Source organism: Zalophus californianus, chromosome X (genome assembly GCF_009762305.2).
Source record: "Zalophus californianus isolate mZalCal1 chromosome X, mZalCal1.pri.v2, whole genome shotgun sequence".
NCBI lineage: Eukaryota > Metazoa > Chordata > Mammalia > Carnivora > Otariidae > Zalophus > Zalophus californianus.
This window is the reverse complement of record NC_045612.1, coordinates 44,434,615-44,452,106: the sequence shown is the minus strand read 5'-3', so window position 1 is coordinate 44,452,106 and position 17,492 is coordinate 44,434,615. Positions and strand designations below refer to the sequence as shown.

General features: G+C 39.9%; 1 protein-coding gene across 4 annotated transcripts; it reads right to left on the bottom strand.

The window, feature by feature from the left end:
* Nucleotides 1-4,914: 4,914 nt before the first annotated feature.
* On the bottom strand, nucleotides 4,915-17,223 carry MORF4L2 (mortality factor 4 like 2). 4 transcript variants are annotated; one of them, XM_027608348.1, is made up of 4 exons: nucleotides 17,112-17,223; nucleotides 14,326-14,413; nucleotides 7,830-7,934; nucleotides 4,915-6,466 (listed from the first exon to the last, which is right to left on the bottom strand). In XM_027608348.1, the coding sequence occupies exon 4, from the start codon at nucleotides 6,440-6,442 to the stop codon at nucleotides 5,576-5,578; it is 867 nt and encodes a 288-aa protein (XP_027464149.1). In that variant the 5' UTR covers nucleotides 6,443-6,466; nucleotides 7,830-7,934; nucleotides 14,326-14,413; nucleotides 17,112-17,223; the 3' UTR covers nucleotides 4,915-5,575. The 4 variants fall into 4 exon arrangements, with proteins under 4 accessions (XP_027464149.1, XP_027464147.1, XP_027464148.1 ...); XM_027608346.1 differs by having other exon boundaries at nucleotides 7,830-7,954; nucleotides 17,112-17,216; XM_027608347.1 differs by lacking the exon at nucleotides 17,112-17,223 and adding an exon at nucleotides 15,788-15,985.
* Nucleotides 17,224-17,492: the final 269 nt, after the last annotated feature.

The following is a 17,492-nucleotide window of genomic DNA, read 5'->3' as shown; positions in this document are numbered from 1 at the left end:
AGGCCTGAAGTCAAAATTAGCAAGCTGGGGAGGATGGGGAAAGAGAAGAAACCCAACACATCCCTTACCCCAAAGGTGGGAGGTCCACCTGAATTTGGTGCTAGCTGAGGGGAGAGGTTTAACTCTGAGTTCAGAGGGTTCTTTTTCTTCTTCTTTTTTTTTTTTTTAGGGACTGGGGGTTCTAGTCACTGAAACGAAGCTAGATTTATTATTTAAAGTGACTGTAGGGCTCTTTGGAGTGAGCAGCAAAGCCATGCGGCCTGGGCAAAACTTAAAGTATTAGACAAAAGTAAAGTTGCATTTTGGTTATATCTCACAGTTGTTCTTGATCAGTAGATTGACTACCTCTGCTTGGTATGATGTTTGTGATGTGCCATGCTATTGTGTTTTTGCATCAGTTTTCCTACACCAGCTTTCTTTTGCTTAGTATTTACCTAATATATATTCTTCCATCCTTTTATTTTGAACTTTTCTGGATAATTTTAAGGGCATCTTTGAGAAAAAGCATGAAACTAGATTCTGTGCCTTGAAAAAAAATCCAATCTGAGATTTTCTTTTGAGTTTATCTGCATTTATTATTATTGATGTAGATGTACTTCTGCCTTCCTATTTTGTTTTGTTTATTGTGTTTTTTCTTTGCATTTTCCCCTTCCTCTCTTTTCCTGCCTTCTGTTGGACCAAGGGAGTTTTCTTTGGAAATTTGGAATTTACACATTCTATTTTTATTTTTTAATTTGATAAACACATTCTATTTTTAATCTTTTCATGCTTATCCTAAGGCTTTTTCTAAATTGTTTATATTTTTAACAAAATATAGACTGTCTCCAGTTTCTGTCCTCTTCCTTAAACACTTTTATATTTTGAATTTTTTTCACAAAAACATAGGCACAATTACTAATAACTTTAATTTTTATATACAGACTGTTAACCATTATCATTCATAGCTCATGATGCACATTTAAATATATTATCTCATTTGATTCTAGAGAAAGCTAAGTGTTACCTTCATAATGAATTAATGAATTAAGAAAAAAAGAAAGTCCAGAAAAGAGCTCTTCAATTCCTTTTTTGAGAGAGAGAGAGCAGGGGGAAGGGCGGGGGGAGAGAGAGAATCTTTTTTTAAGATTTTTATTTATTTATTTGACAGAGAGAGAGGGAGAGACAGCGCAAGCGCGAGCTTGAGCACAAGCAGAGGGAGCGGCAGGCAGAGGGAGAAGCAGGCTCCCCACTGAGCAGGGAGCCCCATGTGGGGGGCTCAGGACCCTGGGATCATGACCTGAGCTGAAGGCAGATGTTTAACCCACTGAGCCACCCAGGCGTCCCATGAGGTCTTCAATTCTTAATGGTATCCTTAAAGTCCCTTAGAAGTCTGGAGACCAAACAACAACAACAAAAAAGTCTGGAGACCTCAGGTTGAGAACCACAGATCTTAGGAATATAGTCTTGACCCTTTCCTTTTGGGAAGGGAGAGAGGAGAGAGAATTACCATCCTTGAACTTTTATTCTGTGCCAGAAATTTGTCTTAGGCAAAACAAGCCTTCTATTTAATGGCTACCTTCTTTGCTTTCTAGGTGTTTGATGGGTGTCACGAGTCATTTCACAACATGCTTCTGTACCAATCCACATACATTCTCCTGGATGGGAAACGGGCCTATTTATGTTGATAATGATATTGATGAAAACAATAAATAACAATTATAATAACTATTTATTATGGAACCACCACTTTAGCTAGGTGCTGAATCTCATGGGAGAAATAAACTCTCAGATCCACCCTTCAGTTTCAGAAGGAAGCCATTTAGTCATCAAGATGGCTAGATGAAACTACATCACCTGTGTGGCTTCAAAACAGAGACACTTGCTAAATCAACAGATTCTGGTAATAGTTTGCATAAATTTATTATAATTGCCCTCTGTTTCTTTTTTTTAATCAATGGGATGGCCTGGTTTAGGTCCTAATAAAGTACTTTAGGCCTCTCCTGAATATTCCTAAGGTGTTGTCTTTAAAAAAATAAAGCAATTAACAAGAAGAAATCAGCTAAAGTAAAAAGAAACCACATATGAACTTAATTGGAAATGACTGAATTATCGGTCATTGGGATATTAACATGTGTGTTGGGTTCTTAAATTTTTCTCTGCTCCCATTTCTTACAGAGATCCAGGAGAGGGAGATTTGTGGCAGAGCTGGAAGTAGAAGCTGCTGGAAGCTGGTGGCTTTTATGTTTTGAAAAGAATTGTATTACTTGATAACATCAACCCAGATGTCTCTGGGTGGGAATGGAGGGCATTTGAAGGCAACAAGAGAAGAGAGGTCAGGGTTTGTGGGTCCTTCCAGTAGTGGAGACGTGAGTAGTTTTCCGAATCAGGATCCAAGGAAGACTATGGTGGGCTCAGGAAAGCTGGGCACCTAGTCTTACCAAAGATTCCCCTAATCCAGAGGCCCAGATAGAAGCAGCAGGAGCAACGGATCTGAAGAAATCATGCCAATTCAGTAAATGAACATCTGATCCCTAACCAGTGTGATCAGGTATCTGATGACAGTGGGAATCTCATGCTAGATCAGACCATAGCATGTTTGTACAACTAATGGAGATAGGGAATCCCTAGTAACAACTGAAGTGGGCATCCCACCAACGTGCTACAGTTTAATGTCAGGATCTTATTTATGTTCATTTAAAGGCAATTTTATTTATTTTTTTAGATTTACTTGAGAGTGCGAGTGCACATGCATGCATGTGCAGGGGGGAGGGGCAGAAGGTGAGAATCTTCTAGCAGACTCCCTGCTAAGTGCAGAGCACAGATGTAGGGCTCGATCCCACAACCCCTAAGATCATGACTTGGGCCAAAACCAAGAGTCGGACGCTTAACCAACTGAACCACCCAGGTGCCCCTAAAGGCAATTTTAAAATGTGATTATTTCTAACATGTTCAAGCGTGTGAGCTAAGCTCCATCTGTTTGCTAGGCCTCCTATTCAGTTTCAAAGAATGAAGGAAACAAACTCTTATACAGTGTTTTCTGAGTGTTATGAACTATTACACGACTGTCCTCTCAATATATGAGTCCTTAAGAACTTTTCTAGTTGGCCAGGCCTTGGTCCCTCAGAGGGCATAATAGTTCTAAGACTATATGGCAAAGTATGAACTATGGTTATTTCAGGTGTGCGTGTGCTAGAAATCTTAGTTGTCCTCTCTGATCCATTTTTCCTCCCTGCTCTGTGTCCCCCAAGCTTACCAGTGTAGATTACATCAAATGTTTTCCATGCCCTTTGGCTTCCAGTTTGGTTAAAGGGTAATACCCAGAAGAATGAATTCAGGTATTTTTTATGCCCCCATCCTGGATTCTCTGAGGTCTCTGTGAGCTAACTGTGTCCTGAAGGTCCTGAAGATCACAGCTGTCAGGTGGCCCTTTCCATATAGCTGTCTACCAACCGGTAACCACTCCCTCCTCCCTCCTCCTTCTCACTGCTCCTACTTCCTCCCCTCCCCTGTTCCTCTCCCACCCCTCCTCCACACTCTCCCCTTCCACTCCCTCCCCTCACCCTGCTCCCTACCTTCCTACTCTACTTTTCTTTGCCTATAGGTAACACCATATGGCAGGCTGAATTGTGGAATCTTAACCCCCCAGTACCTCAGAATGGGACTGCGTTTGGAGATGGAATCTTTACAGGGGTAGTTAAGTTAAAATGGTGTCATTAGGCCTCCTTAGAAGAGATTAGGACACAGACAGGTGCAGAGGTAAAGACCATGTGAAGTCACAGGAAGGCAGCCAGCTACAAGCCAAGGAGAGGCCTCAGAAGAAACCAACCCTGCCAACACCTTGATTTGGGATTTCTAGACTCCGGAACTATGAGAAAATAATTTTCTATTAAGTCACCTAGTTTGTGGTACTTTGATGTGGCAGCCCTGGCAAACTAATACACACCATGACTTTACTCCTCTGCTGACAATTTGGGAAAAAAAATTTCTCTATTAAACTTCTCAAATCATCTTTTTGAGTCCCGTTTATTTCCTGCTGGGACCCTGACTGATCCAGTAGGATTATACAGGACTTTTTTTTTTTTTTGAAGATTTTATTTATTTGAGAGTGAGAGCAGGGTGAAGGGCAGAAGAGGGTGAAGGGCAGATGGAGCAGACCCCCTGCTGAGCAGGGAGCTCTATGTGGGCTCCATCCCAGGACTCCAGGATCATGACCTGAGCTGAAGGCAGATGCTTAACTGACTGAGCCACCCAGGTGCCCCCATACAGGACTCTTATTTCTAGATTTGTTCTTACTGTATTTTCCAAAATTTCTGCAGTAACCACGGAATACTTTTTTTTTTTTTGCACGCTAAATAAGTAAAAAACACTATCATGGGACAAAACCTGGTTTGGGAAATTTCCATATAGAATGGATTCATAATTATAGGCCTCCAACATCAACCCTCCTCCACAAATCCCCTGGATTCCCACTGTTATGTCTAAGGGATTATGAAAACAGAACAGGACCTCAATGTTGGAACCAGGAAAAGTGGCCATCCTTGGTCCAAAATCTGTAAGTATTTCTACAAGTATTTCTGAAGGTGGCTGCCCATGCTTCTTTTTGTGGGAAAGAGCAAAGCTCTGCACAAGTGTAAGGGACTGTTAGAGTACCCACTAAATATTCTGTTATACCAGCCCAACTTACATAGGGACAAGGAGCATCAGGAACAAAACTGCCTCTTCTAAGCAGCACTAGAAAGCAATCACACTTTGAGAAGCCACAGTGAGAGGGCAGGGGAGGGGAACTGGCATGATAGCATACTCCTGGCTGCCACACCCAACAGAAAAAGGAATTCTTTCACTGGGAGTCAGAACTCTCCTCTGGTACCACCTAGATCTTTCCTGAGCCTGCTGACTTGTCAGCCTCAGTAATATTAAAGGCACGCTGCAAACTACTTGCTTTGAAATTTAGAAACAAATTTTATTTAAGATCTGAAATACAATTCCTAAAATATCAACTTCTCCAGAAAACCGTGGCTACACAATAATGCATTGCCTCTATCATGTTAGAACGTGCATTAGACTCAAATACAAAAACCATGAAACAAATCACCATCCTTCAACAATTTGAGCAAAGATAGAATGCCTAAGGAACAACATAGATGGACTTGCAGAGGATGGGCTGTTTTACTTCAAGCACCATAAAAAAAAAAAGAGCACAAATGCATGGGTTTTCAGGTATATACATTAAGTTGAACCTTTGGCACTAGGAATCAGGGCATTTTGTCACGTAGCATTAACACATATTAGAAAATTGTGTAGTGTCAAAGGGATAGAACCACCAGCATTCAAGCAATGTTGTCAACTAGGCAATAAAATGTTCTACTGAATGTTTCTTCTTTGTCTAATTACTGCGTACACTGGTAGCAACTTTGAAATGAGAAAAGGAGCTTGTGCTCCTTTCATTTTCTGTTCAAAACATAACAGAAAACAAACTGAAACATAAGCCCTGTTATACATTAACAATTTTAAAGAACATCAATTATACAAGAAAAAGACTAAGAACAAAAAGAGTGTTTACAGATACCAGACGTAACAGTGAGTGGTCAGTAGACCCTCACAGGGCTTTGCGGTGGTACTCAGCCGAAGCCACTTTGTAATCACTGGCAGTAAACAGAGATGCAGCATTCTTTGCCAGATATTTTAGGAAATCATGCAAATAGCCCAACAATAATGCAAGGCTCTTCTCATCAAGGGGCGTATATGCCAACATTGCTCCGATTCTCACAAATAATCTCAGTAGGTGTGGGGCTCCATAAACCTGGGACATTGGCGCATCAGGGTGAGCCAAGAGGATTTCTGCATACTGGGGCCTCTCAAATTTGTAGAGCAGCTGAGTGCCCAACATCACATTGAAATACTCTTTTATTCCTGCCACAACTTCATTAACCGCATATTCCTTATTATCAACATTTCCCTGCGACTTCTTGCAATTTGCATACTCTTCCAGAATGGCATCTACATTTTTCTTAGCAGGGAGCTGAAACAGCTGCTTCTGCCTGGTAACTAAGTCCCAGTCCTCAACAAGCCATGGTTTTAATTCTTCAGGAATCTTCACTTTAACTTCCATTCTATTCTTAAATGCCTCCTCACTTTCAACAGTGGGATCTGCCCGGGCCCTTTTCTTCCGAGGTGGCTGGGGTGCTTCGCTGGTACTGCCACCATCTCCGTTTCCAGGAGTCTTCTGCTTGTTCTTTCTTGTCTTCCTCACGGATCCCGAAGGGGGGTTCTCTGCAGAGCGACCCCCCCATCTGCCTGGGAGAGCCGGTTCCAGATTCTTCTGCTGTGGACCAGCAGTCTTCTTTCCTGAGGAGGCCCCTCTCATCTTACTTCTCTGCATATTGCTTCTAGTTGGTTTTTTGAAGTTGTCTTCTTCTGCAGATTGTTGTCCACGAGTTTGAGAACCCTGCTTTCTGGAACTCATTCAACCCTGTTTTTATTCCAACCACTGTAATATATAAAGGATTTTACTTGGTTGTTTTCTATTGTGACCTTTAACACACACTGCTTCTTAAAGGCCTACCAAAGTAAAACAGAAGCTATTCTCTGGGAATTTGGATTTCAAATCCTAGTTCAGGATCATCTGTAAGTGACTTCCTACTTCCACCCTCTTTGATCGTCACTACCAACCACTACTCTCACCCCCCATCCGATCACTCAATCGGACTTGACCGAAAGTTAGTTTTTTGGTGCCACTCAAAAGACAGGAATATAATTTTAGAAAAAGAATGAATTAAATGGAATAAAACTGCAGAAGGCAGAATTGAAATTAAATACTCTGAACAGGAGAAATGACAAGTTGAAAGAAATAAGAAAGATTAGTTGACTGGAGGCAAAATGAGTAACAGTAAAATGTTTTTGTAGGAGTCCAGGTAGGCCTGAACTAGGGTGGTGACAGAGTCAAGAGAAACCGAATATAGAACTTGGTAAATGAAGAGGGAGAAGTCAAAGGTGGCTCTGTAATTTTAAACCTGGGTAATTAATGAATTAATAAAAACACTGATTTTAATGGTTAGTTTAGAATCAGCAATAAAGTAATAGGAAAGAAATAATTCATCCATTCAATTAGTCATCATACATTAATGCATATTTGTTTTGGGACAGGTACTATGCTAGGTGCTAGGGATTCAAATATCTCAAGTGGCAATTAAAAAAACAAGGTTAGTACAATGACAGTTATAGGCACAGAGTACTTTGGAGCAAACAAGAAATGGTACATGACACTGCTTTCAGTCTCAGCTTGTTGGAGGAGGTGATAAATCAGTGAGGGAGAAGTCAGTGATGATTCCCAGGTTTTGAGAAGGGGTATTAGGTCATTAGTATTATCACCAAATGAGAGTGCATCTAAAGGAGGAAGTGGATTAGAGAGGAAAGAAGTTCAGTACTGGATCTACGAAGTGTGAGGTATACAGTTAGACATTTAACTTTAAACCTCGGGTGAGGGTCAGAGCCATAACGGAGATCTGAGAGTAATCATCAAACAGCTGCTACTGGAAGCTATGAAAGCCATCAAAATCATTCATGGAAAGAAGAGGAAGAAAAACTGCACCAAAGTATGAAATTCTGGAAAAACCTAAAAAGAATATTTAAGGGGTGAGCAGAGAGACCAAGAACAGAACAAAAATGGTCAGAGCAGCCATAGAAGAATTAGGAGAATGTTGTTTTGGAAGCCAAAGAAGTTGAGAGTCTTAAGAAGGGCAAGGAAGAATATTCAGTACAAAATGCAGCAGAGAGAACTGTGAGATAAAGATGAAAAAATAGTGTTCTATGATTCTTATAGTGTGACAGATGAAGCAATTTTTTTGACTTACATAATCCTCTTCCTTCTTTCCCTTCCAAGAACTCCTAGTGTTTTCCCCGATGGAACCTCCTATATCTCCTGGGATGGTCTGGAAGGATGAGGTGGGAGACACAACCTAGAAAGGAAAACAGGTATCTGCAATGAAGATGAACTTTTATGAAATAATACAGAAAAAAGAAAAAAAAAAACGTAATTTTTGACTGTAATATCAGAGAAAACATATGAGCTATATATATGATATATAATATCAGAGAAACTGTAGTATCAGAGAAAATATGAGCTCCACTGTTAGACATATTTCTACTTCAATTAGGCTCTGCCATTTATGAATTGTGAGGACTTGGGCAAGATATATAAGCTCTCTTAGCCTCTTTTTCCTCATCTATGGAATGAGGCAAAACTATCCCTTGACTTCACAGGTTCTTAAAAACTTAATAAATACGATTTGGCTAAACACGGTATCTTGCAGGAATACATGTGAATATGGATACAAAGATGTTCACTGCAGTGGTGTTTTTAATATTGAAGAACTGGAAACACCTATATATTCATAATACAGATTATGTATGCACACTATGGAAGAACATTGAAATGAATTAAGCAGAGAACCATGTACGAATATGGAAAGACGCTTGAGTCTACATTATTAGGTAAACAGGCATAAGGTATAATATGTACAACAGGATACTGAAGAGAGAGCACAGGTCGAGAAATTTTAACTATCGGTCCTATATAGTTCTTACGTAGAGTGAATGTGATCAAACTCCTGTTTTAAACTGATATGTATAAATGCATAGGAAAAGTATCTAGATGAATCAATACCATACTGTTAAAATCAGGGTAACCTCTGGGAAAAAATGAGGGATGGTGGTGGATCAGACTTAAACCAGGTTTCTCCGATAACTATGACTTTCACCCACGTAAAAAGCTCCTCAGCCAATCCTTAGCCCTTAAAACGATGTGAGCAGGTGTCAGGGAAGCCCTAGGTGGGGAAATAAGAGGTTAAGAAATGCTAGACAACCAGAGCCTTGAATCAGAGAAAGCAGTTATTGGGGAGAGAGGCCTGAGTGCCAGAGCTTTCACTAACCAAATGAGATCCTCTCACTAAAAGGACACAAAGATCTAAGTAAAAAATAAAGGGCAAAGGGCTCTCCCCCTCAAGAAAGCATCAAAATCTGTGAATACGGATACTGACCCTGTGGGAATCAGACACCTGCCTGAGAGGGATAAACAGACACATCCTGTGAAGGATCAGACAGTGGCCAGCGTGTCATGGCATTACATTGTAAGCTATCGAAGCTTACAAAAAGGATGTTTCATTTCTAAACAAACATTCATTGTGCCCACGACAGAGGGGACGAGGTATATGAGGGTATCAGAGAATTTAGTTAAGTAATATAGACGAAATTCAGAAAACCCACCTCAGTTAATACAGTGCAGACCTTCCACTAAACAAGGGGTGTAGTTAAAATACCAACTAAAGAAACCAGGATGGCTCAGTGCCAGCCAGACTGTGTATAACAGAAGCGAGGCCAGGCTGGACAGGAAGTATTTTGGAAGTCTTAGTCTTCAGCAATTCCTTACTGAGGAGGAACTTGAAAATGATAGCTGAACCTACTGTACATCCTTGGCATTGATCTCATATATTCATTCATAGAACTAGAAAAAGGAATTCTATGTGGTTCTAATTAACTGGGTGAGTTCTGTCATTCTCTAAATTCTTCTATCACTCTTACAAAGTCTCAATGAAATATCTGACATTATACAGAAAAATACCTGCACGAGTCAACATTTGTGACCAGTGAATAAAGCCATGGAAACAGCCTTTATAGAAGTTGTCTCAGTACCTTTATTTTCATCCGAGTATCCTACAGATCAAACAAGCAACTATTACTACCTGGAAGTCAGAAACCAGACATCAAAAGAAGGGAATACCTGTCCTTTTGATGTCTGGCTCCTACTTGTAATACAAGTTTCTGGATAGTTTTCCACTTTGTACCTCCCTTCCCAGCTTAACACTGCTCCATGATCAGTGACGGATGTGCTCTGCACTCATTTAAGAAGTTTGCACTATAGATTACTTAATTTGGGGCCATTTTAAACTTTGAGTTTGCCAGCTTGTCTTCAGTTTCAGGCTTTAATAATGGTTGTTTACTGGCTTAGTATACCTACTCTTTGCTCCCATCATGCTCTCTCCCTTGTCTCCATCTAAATACCACAGAAGTCTTGTTTTCTCCTTTAATCTCCAACTCTGGTCCATGTTTCTCTCCCACCTCCAATACCATACGAAGTGGACGTTACTACTCCCGAGTTCAGTATTTAAATGTCTCGTGTTAGTTTTTGCTTATAGAACCACACCATTAATCTATTTGCCACAGGTCTTGTGTTACACATATAGCATATATTTTGGAGCAGCACTTAGGTCCCTGGTGGGTATACAATAGCGATTCAAAGTGAGGAAGTGATTCAACACATGAAGAAAATGGAGGCACAAATTAGGGACGAGTCTTCAAGTATTTTCTCATCTTCTACATGTCAGCTCTAGGGTAGGCCAGACACTGAGAAAACACATTCGTAGGTTTGCCCTAGTTTTCTAAATTTCTGTGTAAATGCTTAAACAGAGGTGAGCTTATACTGGTTATCAAACCTTAACCTTCCCTTTTAAAAAACGTGGTATCACAACTAGTTATTTTTTCCCATGTAACATAATATACGTAGATCTTGAGAGCTGTGTATTTCATCAATGGTCATACCTTAATCTAAACACCCTTAATGGAAAGTGATTCCTTTCCAATTTATCCTGCAGAAACTATTACAGCATTTTTGTCATTTCCTTTTATTATTTCCAGATGCAGACTTAGTGGGTCAAGAGGTAATAACACGTTGCTAAATTACTTCCTCCCAAGCTGTACCAGTTTTGAACCTTACAAGTAGTGTGTAAAACTATCACTTGTACTCTGGTCAGCAGTGGCTAGGCTCATTTACAGAATTTGATAAAATGTTTGTTTTTATTAGAGATGCTTTAACATTTAAAAAGCCTCTAATGGCAATATATGCTTTTGTCATGTGCCCATTCAGTTGATTCTTAGTAATTTTAACATCTATAGGAGCTCTTTATATACCAAGAGTTGTCAGTCTGGGGCAAATATTTCCTAGTGTTCTTTTATAGTGCCCAATGTTAAGATTTTTAAGTTTTATATAATGAAATGTTAGTTTCCCCTTCCACTGTTAAAAGATGTCATTTTAATGGAGGTTTTATATTTTCTCAATCCATCCAGAATTTATTTTATAAGTTACAGACTGAAAATCTGCATTATTTTCCCCAAGCAGTTAATTCTGTGGTACCATTTATGGGTAATCTTAACATTTGTATAAATTCCAAAATACATAAAGGTGGGGGAATTCTCCCTTTAGCTCCCCTCCCCAATCCCAGAATGACTGTGTAAGCTTTCAAATCCTATGTGCATATTCACACCAATATATAACCTTTAAAACTAAATGTGTATTCTATATTTGATTTGGTGAGACATATTGCTCCACACCTTTTTCATTTTGTCATGGGCATCTTTCTGTCCACACATACCTAGCTCATTCTTTTTAATATCCACATTACTCTATAATCTCTATGTGCCAGAATTTAGCCAGTCCCTTATTAACATTTAGGTTGTTCCCAATACTTCATTTTTACAGAAATGCTGTAATAGTCATAAGTGTACAGATATATTAGAGCATTAGGGATTTCAGGACTATCCTCAGAAGTGGAACTGTTCAAAGGATTGGTATATTTATAACTTTGATGAGATAGAGGCAAATTCAATTTGTAAAGAACCACTTTAATTTGTACTCCCAGCAAAAATGTTAAAGTTCATTCACCTACAGCTTCAGCAACATGGGATAAACATCTTCTGGAAAAAAATTTGCTTATCTAGTATGTAGTTAATATCATTGAGCATCTTTCACACATTCATGTGTATGTTTTGCTTATGTGAATATTTTTGTTCTTTTTTACACTAGGTTGTTTGCTTCCTTTACTGATTTCTAAGAATTAAATCGTAAGTATTCTTGGGTATTTTTTCCAAACTCACTTTCCTTCTCTGGGTGTGTGTGTGTGTGTAATCACACAAGTATGTCAACCTTTTCCTTTGTGAAGTTTGGCATTTATGTCACATCCAGGGAAAATGCTCCCAAATCAATATTCTAATAATGATTTCCTGTATTTCTTGGTATTTCTATGGTTTCTTCCAAATATGGGACTTTTCCTAATATTAAAGTGGTCATCCTTTCCCCACTGATTTGAAATGCTATTATAGAACATTCTAAATTCCTAGATGTACATGGGTCTTTTAAGGTACTCTCTTCCCAATGATTTCTGATTATTCAATTGTTAGAGGTTATCACTATTTCTAGGTCACCTGGTCTGTCACAGTGGTATCTGTTCTCACACCAGTATCACATTGGTTTAATTATCATAAAGACATAAATGTTGCCCTAGAATAATACTTGTAAATGATTTCCAAGGATGTTTGATGCATTATTTGAAGTAGCAAACACTGGAGTCAACCTGGAGGTCTATCACTAGTGATTTGGAAAGATAAAATGTGGTTTATCCATAACATGGATTATCATGCTAGTTAAAACAATGCCACTGTGAAAGGAATCAAAAAGAACTCTATGAATGGACATGAAGACATCCAAGATAATTCGCTGAATAAAAACAGCAAGTTGCAAAAACAATACCTATAGCGTGATACCATATTTATGTAAAAGAAAACACAAAACATATTTTATATATATATCCATGTATGTTTTTAAACAGGTACATAATTTAGAGATCTAGAAGGAAATAGAACTGAGAACAGTGGTTAACTCTGGAAAGAGTAAGAGTTTGGAGGTGCAGAAATGGAAACCTAAGCCTACTCTGTAATATTTAAACCTTTTCATTATAAGGATAATATATTCACATACCAATTACATGACAAAATCTGTATTAAAATACACATATTCAATGATTTTCTGATCTATTCTTATTCTTAGATCTCACACATAGCTGGACTTTTCAGTGAATTATCACTGTGTATAATACATTTTGTAGGCATACCATTCAGACTGGTTTCCCTCCCCCCTCCTAGGTTCTGCCCATTCTTGGAGGCGCAGGTCAAGGTCCTTTTCCTCTCTGAGGCTTTCTCCATTTCAGGATACCCTGGACCTTGCCTTCTCTGAGCTCCTACTGGCCTAACAGCCCCCCTCCCTCCCTTTTGCCCTTAATCATTCTCCAAATGGCCTCCTGTAAAGGGGTTTTGTGCCTACCCATCTACTGCATCTTTTCCGCCAGGGCAGCGCCCTCCTCCGCAACCCAGCTTTCAGAAGAGAAAAAAAAAATTAGAAGGAAAATATAGTGACTCCACTGGAAAATGAAGCTCTCAAGTCACTGAAAAAACCTTCCCTCATCCCCTCACGCAAGTGATGGGCCACTTAGGAATGCAGACTCCAAAGGCTAACATTTTGGTATGGGTGTGTCACAAATGAAGTGTGAACAACATCTCCTATGGTTTGTTGGAATAAACCTTTAAATACACATATACCATGCCAGTTACATTTATATCCATTCTCTTCTGGATCTTGGAACACTTCCTTTATGTTTAACATATTTTTTGAGTCTGAGACAAAGGAGGAATGACACAAAAGCTGTTAGCAGACTGAATATGGTTATGATTTCCTAGTTAAAATTATAGCTCCTGGAAATTCCCTTGTAAATAAATATGATCAATATACTCAGTATCTTTCTAGATTGTTAGGACAAGCCAGAAGTCATAATTTCAGAATTCAGTTCTAGTGGTAACTGCTGCTTCTGGAAAAATCAGGGAAGAAACCAACAGTATTAATTTTTTACATTTCCAAACAGAAGAATCCACTGCTTTTAGAAGTTTAAGAGTGTATGTATGGGTAGGTAAACCAGGATGTACCACAAGGACTAACAGAACCATAATCATTATTAAAGCAAACACTTATATGTGCTAAGCACTGTCCTGGTACTTTACATGTAATCCCTTCAAAAATTCTATGAAGAAGGAACTATTATCGTCTTTATTTTACACATGAGGAAATTTAGGGACAAAAGGAGATAAGTATCTTGCCCAGGATCACATAGTAAGTGGCAGAGACAGAATTCAAATTAAGGAAGTCAGTATTTGCTTTCAACCACTAAATTATGCTGTATATGAGATGCCACAAATTTAAAAAAAAAGAATTATACATATATATACACATATATGGAACTAACTCTAGGGTATCAATTGTAGCATCTTTTATCAAAGAATGTAAGATTATACAGTCCTCTGTTGTTTGGGCACTTGCTATACTGGAAGCACCCATCCTTTCCTTCTTAGAATTCAGAGTGCTTTCCCAGATAGCCGCTTATTAGTCTCCAAAATATTCCTGGACAGTTAGGAAGGTTATATGGAATTATCTTTTTTGAGAATTGAGGCCAGGAGAAGGGAGGCACTTACCCAGATTCTGTAATTGGGATGGTTCTGCAATCAGGATCAGATCTTCTGATCCTTACTATACAGCGAACTTAGCTTTTCTGATGATGGCCTGGAAGGTCAAAGAAGGGGACAGAAAAGGACATAAAGTAAAAAGATATGAGATCCTTTTTTTCCCTCCATTAACCAATGCATTTTATCACACACAAAGGACACTATAGCTGATAAATAATGTACAAATGTTTCTTTTTCCTTTCTTGTGGTTTTATTTTCAAAATTACTTTATTGTGCATTTATCTTTATTTTTGATAAAGTAACTGTCTTTTTTATACTTTTTATGAAGGATAATTTCAAATTAATAAAAATGTAGAAGGAAGAGTATTATTAAACTATACCAATCACCCAGCTTCAACAATTACCAACTGAAGGCCATCTTGTTTCATCTATAACCCCACCCACTGCTCCCCCCACTCCGATTTTTTTAAGCTCACCGAATAGCTGATTTTCTGCATTTTATTATGGAAAATGTCAAACATACACCAAGGAAGACGGAATAATATAAGGAACCCCATATGCCCCATCACTCAGCTCAAACAATTATTAACTTAGGGCCAGTTTTGTTTCGTCTATACCCCTCCCCACTTCCCCCTACCGCTGAGATTATTTTGAAGCAAATCCCAGTCATCAACGTATCTTAAGTCATTCCCAGACATTTTATTATTTAATCTGCAAATATTTTCCTATCTCTACAAGATAATTTGAAAACATAACCATTAATGCCATTGTAACGTCTAAAAAATCGACATCAATTCCTTAAAAAACCATCAAACCCGTCTTCAAATTTTCCCGATGCATCTTAAACAGCTTTTTTTTTTTTTTTAGTTGGTGTGTTCGAATCAGGATCCAAACAAGGCCTACTCATCGCATGTGGTTCATCTCTTGATCGCTCTCGTTCTCCATCTCCCCCCACCCCCCGCCTTTTAAACTTTTCAATATGGAAAATTCCAATCCCCGCTATTTTGAGCTAATTCTCAAATAGTAAATTATTTCACCAGCAAAGACTGATGTGTCTCTTTTACAGCTCGAATTTCTTATAGGAAAGAATTTGATGGGCAGGAAAGACACTATAATGAACGATTTTACATAATTTATGTTTTTTTTTCTCATTCTGTTACGTGGGTTTTTCACTCCACAATAACAGCGAATAGCTTTCGGAACCAGGATTGGTATTAAGTGCCTTATACGCACTAACACACAGTACGAGCCTCTGAGGTACACGTCTCTGAGGTAGATACTATTATTATCACCATTTTACAAACATGGAAACCGAGACGCTGAAAGAACAGGAGCCAGCCCAAGCTGGGCGTTGGCGAGTAGGAATTCGAACGCAGCTCTGCCCAACTGTGAAACCATTAGTTAATCCTGTCAATATATGCGACGATAAAAAGAAATCGTCAACCCTTTCACCCCACCCCCACCCCGAAACCTGAAACGAGAATCCAGTTCTTTCCAGCAGCCGACGTGTGATCACTGCCGTCCCTCCAACCGCCATAGTAAAGCCAGGTTTCTCTGGCAACTGATATCCATAGGCAGACACGTCACCCTGGAGGTGGGCTTATAGCCTCCAGCCAATCACAATCGTCTTGTTTAAGTTTTAGAATGTTCCATAACCAAATGATTGGACGAGGCCTAACACGTCAGCGATGACACTTCGCCGCAGTAAAGGCGGGTGCTAGCAACCTGCTTCTTCACGGTTAAGGCTTGAAGCAAGCCAATCATCTTTCTCCTTTAGTGCGTGCTCTGGCCAATGACGCTCGCCCTCTTAGGTTCTTAGCCCGCCCTCCAAAAGCGCGACAGCCGTTGGGTCATAAGTCTATAGGGCAGGGTGTTCACGTGGCCTATTTTCACGACCCAGAGTTCCCCTGACCAGAGGTTTTTTTTTTTTTTTTTTTCCTGCAGGGAGGCATTATGGGTTTTTTTTTTTTTCCACTGGGAAAGGAAGTGTCTACGTGGCCTGCGGAAACAGGATGGGCGGAAATGAGCTAAGGTTCCCGCGAGTGGGGAAGCGCGAGGTCAAATTTGGGGCCACGCCCCCAGCCTCTTGCGCAACTGTCGGAGTAAAGAAAAATAAAAGCGGAGCGGGGATTTTAATGTGTTGGGGTGGTGGGTGTATGGGGCGTGGTGTTGGGGCCTGTCTGTTTGTGTGCAGGCGAGCTCGCGTAGCCTTGGGGTTGGGATGTATGCGCGGCAGCCCTCGTGGCGTCGGTGGTGGTGGGTGTGCGCAGGCGTGCGCCCGTAGCGTTGGGACACAGCGTTGGGGCCGGTGTGTGTCCAGGACGGGGGCGTGCGTGTGTGCGTGCGCGCGCGCTGTGTACAGAATGGTCTCTACTTTTGTGTAAGTTTGAAAATTGTTCTAATGAGAAGGAAAATAAGTCAAGGCGACCATAACCAATAAAGAGCCTTTGCCAGAAATATTTTGGCCTCTCCTAGCGATTCAATTTAAGATCCTAAAAATACTTTCTTCCCACGTTTTTCTCTGTTGCCAAAATCCTGTTCTAAACCATAGCCCTCCAATAGTTAAGAGCCAAACACTCCCATCCCCATGTTAGCAATTCCAAGGTGCAGCTTTCCTGTTCCCTAGTATCCTCTCCTACCCCCCCCAAGTTGCCTGCCATTCTCTTAGCACAAACACAATTTTCTGCCGGTAATATAATGGGATAGCCTTCCCCTCCAGTCTCTTTCTCTCTCTCTCTACACACACACACACACACACAGACTCCGAATTTCTGTAGGGGCTGAGGCTCTCTTACCTTTTTGTCCTGATCTCCAAGCACAGTGCCCTTCAGGCAAGTACGCACACAGCTAGTTTTCCAGAAAGTTCTCTGGGTGAGGTTTATACCTCTTGAGTCTGCCACTAGATGCCACCAAATCCCAGCAAAGGATTGGCTGTTTAGTCCCTGGAATTATGGGATTTTGTTTCCCTTCTTTCTGATTTGTTGAACTCCACAAACAATGTATAGGGATCATGTATACCTTTCATTGCTAAAGAAAAAATCAAATCAACTTTTGAAAATAGCCCAACCAGGCAGAGGACTATGGCCCTAGATTCAGATGTTTTTCCTTGCTTCTTCTTTAAAAAAATTACCCCTTCCAGCCCTCTCCTTGCCTTTTTTGGGGGGTCAGAATTGATG